At 56.4% G+C, this 7,500-nt stretch overlaps 1 protein-coding gene across 2 annotated transcripts in view; it reads right to left on the bottom strand.

The window, feature by feature from the left end:
- Positions 1–7,500, bottom strand: part of tbcd (tubulin folding cofactor D) — a 24,092-nt gene that overhangs the window by 4,649 nt on the left and 11,943 nt on the right. For both annotated transcript variants that reach the window (XM_036553187.1, XM_036553186.1), the window contains 14 exons: positions 7,469–7,500; positions 7,239–7,356; positions 5,484–5,544; positions 5,140–5,162; positions 4,856–4,887; positions 4,402–4,464; positions 3,842–3,918; positions 3,414–3,495; positions 2,626–2,744; positions 2,421–2,512; positions 1,869–2,009; positions 1,644–1,727; positions 1,359–1,517; positions 593–731 (listed from right to left, as the gene is read on the bottom strand). The exon at positions 7,469–7,500 is cut by the window's right edge and continues 42 nt beyond it. In XM_036553187.1, the coding sequence (XP_036409080.1) occupies positions 593–731; positions 1,359–1,517; positions 1,644–1,727; positions 1,869–2,009; positions 2,421–2,512; positions 2,626–2,744; positions 3,414–3,495; positions 3,842–3,918; positions 4,402–4,464; positions 4,856–4,887; positions 5,140–5,162; positions 5,484–5,544; positions 7,239–7,356; positions 7,469–7,500 (1,222 nt within the window). The remainder of the gene's footprint in view (positions 1–592; positions 732–1,358; positions 1,518–1,643; positions 1,728–1,868; positions 2,010–2,420; positions 2,513–2,625; positions 2,745–3,413; positions 3,496–3,841; positions 3,919–4,401; positions 4,465–4,855; positions 4,888–5,139; positions 5,163–5,483; positions 5,545–7,238; positions 7,357–7,468) is intronic.

The following is a 7,500-nucleotide window of genomic DNA, read 5'->3' as shown; positions in this document are numbered from 1 at the left end:
GCTGCGAGTGGACACGGCAGCACAGCCTTCCCACAATGCACCGGCCAGGAACCACACTCCCCAAAAACAATGTCTAGATGTCAGTGACTTCATTAAAAGTCACTTAGAGCAGACATCAGCGCTCAAACTTGCAAAGTTCAAATGCTCAAGCACAGAACAGCAAAACGAGCTGCATCTGTGATGTGGAAGCCTGCCAAGACCTGGGACGCATTCCTGGTCCAACAGCGTCCCCTGGTGACGCCCCTACCTCATGCATCACTCCGCTGATCCGGCGTGTTCTGGAACACCTGCACAATCTGACCTACTTTACTCACAGCTGCAGCAACAGAAGGGTCCTATTTCACTGACCCCTACACTTCCACACCAGCCTCCGCGCTGCTCTAAGCCACGGCTGTGCAGACCCAGGTATGTAAGAGTACTGACACTGTTCCGGCACTGACGCTGGGGCGGAACGGGTTCTGTTCCGGCACTGATACTGCGGTAGTACCGGTTCTGTTCCAGTGTTGGTACTGGTCTGGTACTGGGCTGGCACTGGGGGGGTACTGGGGTGGTATTGGTTCTGATGCAGCATTGATACTGGGCTGGTACGTACCGTGGACTCGGTGAGCCCCCCCACAGACACAGTGAGGCCCAGCAGGGTGTGGTACTGGTACTGGGGCAGGCGCAGAAGCTGGGTGATGTGGGGGAAAGCCTGGGACGGAGCATTCCAGTTCAGGGTGTCCACTTCCTCCCTGCAACACACAGCACAGGGTCAGAGGTCAGGAAAGGACAGGGTCAGAGGAGACCTCAGCGTGTAGGATCAGAGGTCAGCACAGACAACACAGGGTCAGATGAGAGTGCAGAGAGCACAGAGTCAGAGGTCAGCACAGTGGTTCTGTCAGGGTTTTCTGACGGCTCTCTGTAGTTCACAGCAGAACAAAAGAGCTCTCCTCTTAACCGCACTGCCAGTCTCAGTCCCCTACGGGTCAGTGGCTTCCCACCGTTTCTTCTGCACTTCCGCCCTTTTGCTGTGGCTGCAGGGGTTTCGCGTGTTCATGCCTAAGTGCATGTGTCTCTGATCAGCAGTGGCTCTAACCACGCTGGCAGCGAGCGGACCGTCCTAGAATCACATGACTGGCAACTGTAACCGCACCACATTCAGTGAGCTTCTCATTCTGCTGAACTGTCCCGTCTGCAACGCAACACTCTGCTGAACTGTCCCGTCTGCAACGCAACTCTCTGCTGAACTGTCCCGTCTGCAACGCAACACTTTGCTGAACTGTCCCGTCTGCAACGCAACACTCTGCTGAACTGTCCCATCTGCAACACTCTGCTGAACTGTCCCGTCTGCAACGCAACACCCTGCTGCTGTCACTCACGCTGGGAATATGCTCAGCAGCTCCTCCCGGTGGGGGATGTGTGGTACTGCGGGGTCGCGGCTGTGGAGGAGGCGCAGGAAGATGGCGCCGGCGTGAGCGCGGTATCGGTCAATCTTCTCGGCGGACTGCTGCGCCAGACAGCACATCATACGCCGGCAGCTGCGGACGAGAGGGACATGCGTCAGGGCTGTTACCATGGAGACGCGTGGCAGAGCCGTTACCGAGAAGGCACTGTATCAGTCTGTGTGCACGTCTGTGTGGGCAGCGTCAGTGAGAGTGACTCACAGCTCAGGAGAGAGCAGCTCAGGGTCACTGCTGACCACCTGCAGGGTCACCTCCATCAGACTGGTCATGGCAGCCTCTCGGACCCTGGCAGCAAGAGGGGGAGAGACAACGCAGAGCAAAGATAAGGAGAGAACAGACACACACACACACACACACACACACACACACACACACACACACGCACACACACACACACTCACACTCACACACAGCATCAGTTCTCACCAGGCCCCGACGTCGCCCCTGCTGTCAGTGGTGTAGTCGCTCATACAGTCCAGCAGGGTGCAGTAGACCTGGGACACGTTCTCTGCACACAGCACTGAGTGCGCTGGCCCCTGGGGTGAGACGCCCGCTGTCACACACACCCTGAGAGACGAGAATCAGAGCTGCGCTCAGACACATCCTGCGGTACCCACACACACACACTCACACACACACACTCACACACACACACACACTCACACACACAGTCACACACACAGTCACACACACAGTCACACACACAGTCACACGCACACACGCACACACACACACACTCACACACTCACACACACACACACACACACACACAGACGGGGTGGAGTCTGGTAGTTCAGGTTCTGCAGGTGAGGAAGAAGCTACAGGTATATGTTTGATTTTACCCTTTGTGCATGACAGGTAAAACTTCAGAACAGAGAGAGGAGGAGAGAAGAAGAGAGGAGTGTGGGAAGGAGAGGAGGAAACGAGAGAGGGAGGGAGAGGAGTGGAAGGAAAAGAGCGAGTTGCAGGGTGACTCACTGTGCCATGGCTCTGACTGCATCTCTCCTGGCTTCAGTGAAACTCATTTCCTTCTGGGAGATTCTGCAGGTCGATTGTAGGCCCTCCAGCACCTGTAGCATATAAAGAAACACCACTGTAAGCCTGACAGACACACACACACATGCGCACGCATGCGCGCACACACACACACACACGGTCACACACACGTGCGTGCGCACAGTACCTGGTGCAGTTTGCTCTGTATCATGAACTGGGGCAGTGACCCCAGTGCCAAGGCACAGCCACACCGGGTCAGAACCTCCGGACTCTTCAGCGCCGCAATGTACTGGCTCACCAGCATCTCTGCACACATAGGAACACAGAGTTACAGGAACACAGAGTTACAGGAACACAGAGCAACACACAGCCACAGACAGACAGAGTTACAGGAACACTACAGTGGGTTGATAAGGTCAGGCTGCACCAGTACAGTAAAAGGCCACGCGTGTAAGCGCCTCTCTGTAGGGAGGTGTCTGGCTGTCGGAACAGGGCGAGCTTACACCCGCTGCTCCCCCAGAGCGCCACACTGGGGCGAGCTTACACCCGCTGCTCCCCCAGAGCCCCACACTGGGGCGAGCTTACACCCGCTCTCCCCCAGAGCCCCACACTGGGGCGAGCTTACACCTGCTCTCCCCCAGAGCCCCACACTGGGGCGAGCTTACACCCGCTCTCCCCCAGAGCCCCACACTGGGGCGAGCTTACACCCGCTCTCCCCCAGAGCCCCACACTGGGGCGAGCTTACACCCGCTCTCCCCCAGAGCCCCACACTGGGGCGAGCTTACACCCGCTCTCCCCCAGAGCCCCACACTGGGGCGAGCTTACACCTGCTCTCCCCCAGAGCCCCACACTGGGGCGAGCTTACACCCGCTCTCCCCCAGAGCCCCACACTGGGGCGAGCTTACACCCGCTCTCCCCCAGAGCCCCACACTGGGGCGAGCTTACACCCGCTCTTCCCCAGAGCCCCACTCTCACCCTGCATGTGGGGGTCGGCCACGCCCAGCTGCGGCTGGTAGTACTCCTGACACAGGGCGGCCAGCGCCGACACGGCCATCTCCTGGAGAGAGACAGACAGTGCATGCTTACACAAGACAGATGGAGGCTTGAGTGTATGTTTGAGAGAGAGCGTGTGCATGACCGTGTGTAAGTGAGACAGATAGAGAGTGTGTATCTCTACATGTATGTGTGTGAGGCAGAGTGTGTGTATATGTATCTATATATGTGTGTAAGTGTTACAGAGTGTGTATGCATTTGTGAGTGTGTGTGTATAGATGTGTGTGTAAATCAGAGGGATAATAAGTGCACGAGTGTGTAAAAGAGGGTGAGTGTGTAGGTGTTTGTAAATGTGTGTGTAAGTGAGAGTGATAGCGTGTGTGAGTGTGTAAAAGTGTGCGCATGCGCACCTTGATGTTCTGTCTGGCTCCGATGGAGAAGAGGTGAAGACTCTTCAAGCTGTCATCAATCAGCCACTGCCAGCCGCCTGAAACAGTGATGTCACCACCACCTGTCTGTCAATCATCAAACCCTGAGCAGAACAGCCATTCCCCTCACTCTCCTACTGCCCACCCCCCTGAGACACTATGTGGAACAACAGCTATTAAAATCGCCATCACCACAGATTCACAACCCAAAGACTGCTGGATAGACTCTCAGGTGGGGCCCTGCTGTTGGGCGGGGTAATTATCCTGAATCATCTCAGTAAATATCCAGCAGTGCATATGGATATCATAACTTCATAACTTCATGGTGCTATCTGATTATGAGCACCTACAGAGCAAATGAAATGCGACAAAGTATAACCTGCTGTAATGTAGTTTCCTGTGGTGTAATGTATTCTAAGTGTAACCTGCTGTAATGTAATCTAATGTGATTAATGTTATGTAATGTAATGTAATGAAAAGTGAGATTACATAATGTAATCTATGGTAGTGTGGCCCAACATGGCTGTAAACGCGATTCTTACTCAGAAGGGGGTCGTCCTTGAAGGGCATCTTGGAGAGGGACATCCTCTCTATGAGTGTGCAGACTAGAGAGGGAGAACCAAGAAAACATATTACACACACACACACACACACACACACACAAATACAAACACACAAACACACACACACAAATACAAACACACACAAACACACACACAAACACACACACACAAATACAAACACACACACACACACACACACACACACACAAATACAAATATGCACACACACACACAAATACAAATACAAACACACACACACAAAAATACGCACACACAGACACACACATGCACACGTGCGCACACAAACACACACAGAACAGCTCAGCCCAGCAGCTGCCCAGGTCGCCTCACCAGGACGTGTCCCAGCACACAGCCAAAAGCCGCAAACTGGGCAGGTGGTGTGCTGGTGGTAGAACACAGTTGTCATAGTTACCTGCCGGTCGCATGAGCTCCCCGCCGAACCCCCTGTCAGGAGAGAAAATGAACAGAGGCCTAAAACACTGATGCGATCCCAGGTTAAACAGAGGGCCACTGGTACACTGACCACAGCAGGGCCGACTGAACGCAGAGAGCCTGGCCGGGCCGTATGAACCTCTGACTCATTCCGCCCACAAGTGAGCGCTCACACTGATTACGCCCGGGAAGATCGGGGAGGGGGCGTGCCCTCGGCCACAGGGCTTAATTCTGCAGAACAGGGTGGGGGGGGGCGGCTCTTACCTGTACTGCTGTCTGTCAAAGAGCTGCAGGCAGAAAGACAGAGGCTTAAGGTGAGTGAGGATTCTTTCCAGAGACTCACTGTGTGAGGACACACAAAGCCAGCAGAGTGGCACAGTGGCAAAGAGCAGGGGTCATAACCGAAAGGTTGCTGCTTCAATTCCCCACTGGGGCACTACTGCTGGGCAAAGTACTCAACCCAGAACTTCCGTAAATATACAGCTTTATAAACAGATAACATGTAAAAACTGTAACCTATGTAAGTTGCTCTGGATAAGAACGTCAGCAAAATGACAGTAATGTAATATAATGTAATGTAATGTAAAAGCCGCGGGCTGCAATCTGACCTTCTGATGAATGCCCTTCAAGCCCTCCACACACTCGGCCGAGAGGACGTCAGTCACAGGCCTGCAAAGCAACACACATTCAAGCGTCAGGTGTGTGGTTACCTGCCGGTCTGAGCGGTCAGTTTGTAGAGGGCGTGGGGGGGTCAGGTGTGTGGTTACCTGCCGGTCTGAGCGGTCAGTTTGTAGAGGGCGTGGGGGGGTCAGGTGTGTGGTTACCTGCCGGTCTGCGCGGTCAGTTTGTAGAGGGCGTGGGGGGGTCAGGTGTGTGGTTACCTGCCGGTCTGAGCGGTCAGTTTGTAGAGGGCGTGGGGGGGTCAGGTGTGTGGTTACCTGCCGGTCTGAGCGGTCAGTTTGTAGAGGGCGTGGGGGGGTCAGGTGTGTGGTTACCTGCCGGTCTGAGCGGTCAGTTTGTAGAGGGCGTGGGGGGGTCAGGTGAGTGGTTACCTGCCGGTCTGCGCGGTCAGTTTGTAGAGGGCGTGGGGGGGTCAGGTGTGTGGTTACCTGCCGGTCTGCGCGGTCAGTTTGTAGAGGGCGTGGGGGGGTCAGGTGAGTGGTTACCTGCCGGTCTGCGCGGTCAGTTTGTAGAGGGCGTGGGGGGGTCAGGTGAGTGGTTACCTGCCGGTCTGAGCGGTCAGTTTGTAGAGGGCGTGGGGGGGGCAGGTGAGTGGTTACCTGCCGGTCTGAGCGGTCAGTTTGTAGAGGGCGTGGGGGGGTCAGGTGTGTGGTTACCTGCCGGTCTGAGCGGTCAGTTTGTAGAGGGCGTGGGGGGGTCAGGTGTGTGGTTACCTGCCGGTCTGAGCGGTCAGTTTGTAGAGGCCGTGGGGGGGTCAGGTGTGTGGTTACCTGCCGGTCTGCGCGGTCAGTTTGTAGAGGGCGTGGGGGGGTCAGGTGAGTGGTTACCTGCCGGTCTGCGCGGTCAGTTTGTAGAGGGCGTGGGGGGGTCAGGTGAGTGGTTACCTGCCGGTCTGCGCGGTCAGTTGGTAGAGGGCGTGGGGGGGTCAGGTGAGTGGTTACCTGCCGGTCTGCGCGGTCAGTTTGTAGAGGGCGTGGGGGGGTCAGGTGAGTGGTTACCTGCCGGTCTGCGCGGTCAGTTTGTAGAGGGCGTGGGGGGGTCAGGTGAGTGGTTACCTGCCGGTCTGAGCGGTCAGTTTGTAGAGGGCGTGGGGGGGTCAGGTGTGTGGTTACCTGCCGGTCTGAGCGGTCAGTTTGTAGAGGGCGTGGGGGGGTCAGGTGAGTGGTTACCTGCCGGTCTGACCGGTCAGTTTGTAGAGGGCGTGGGGGGGTCAGGTGTGTGGTTACCTGCCGGTCTGCGCGGTCAGTTTGTAGAGGGCGTGGGGGGGTCAGGTGAGTGGTTACCTGCCGGTCTGCGCGGTCAGTTTGTAGAGGGCGTGGGGGGGTCAGGTGTGTGGTTACCTGCCGGTCTGCGCGGTCAGTTTGTAGAGGGCGTGGGGGGGTCAGGTGAGTGGTTACCTGCCGGTCTGCGCGGTCAGTTTGTAGAGGGCGTGGGGGGGTCAGGTGAGTGGTTACCTGCCGGTCTGCGCGGTCAGTTTGTAGAGGGCGTGGGGGGGTCAGGTGTGTGGTTACCTGCCGGTCTGAGCGGTCAGTTTGTAGAGGGCGTGGGGGGGTCAGGTGTGTGGTTACCTGCCGGTCTGAGCGGTCAGTTTGTAGAGGGCGTGGGGGGGTCAGGTGTGTGGTTACCTGCCGGTCTGAGCGGTCAGTTTGTAGAGGGCGTGGGGGGGTCAGGTGTGTGGTTACCTGCCGGTCTGAGCGGTCAGTTTGTAGAGGGCGTGGGTGATCTCAGCACATGCTAAGATGGCCCCATGTCGTCCATGCATGTCCAGCCCTGTTGCCATGGGCAACAGCTGCGGCAGAACTGAAAGTGGAGGTGCATGAAAAAAATAGGGATTATGGCATTCATTACAAAGCTATTCACCTGCACACACCTGTATTCACCTGTGCTGCCCAGGAATGATGACATCACTCACCTGTGTTGGCCATGTAGTCAGGTGCCTGTGGG

The sequence above is a fragment of the Megalops cyprinoides genome, chromosome 19 (assembly GCF_013368585.1).
Source record: "Megalops cyprinoides isolate fMegCyp1 chromosome 19, fMegCyp1.pri, whole genome shotgun sequence".
Taxonomy (NCBI): Eukaryota; Metazoa; Chordata; class Actinopteri; order Elopiformes; family Megalopidae; genus Megalops; species Megalops cyprinoides.
The sequence above is the reverse complement of the archived record's forward strand: the minus strand, read 5'-3'. Positions and strand labels throughout refer to the sequence as shown.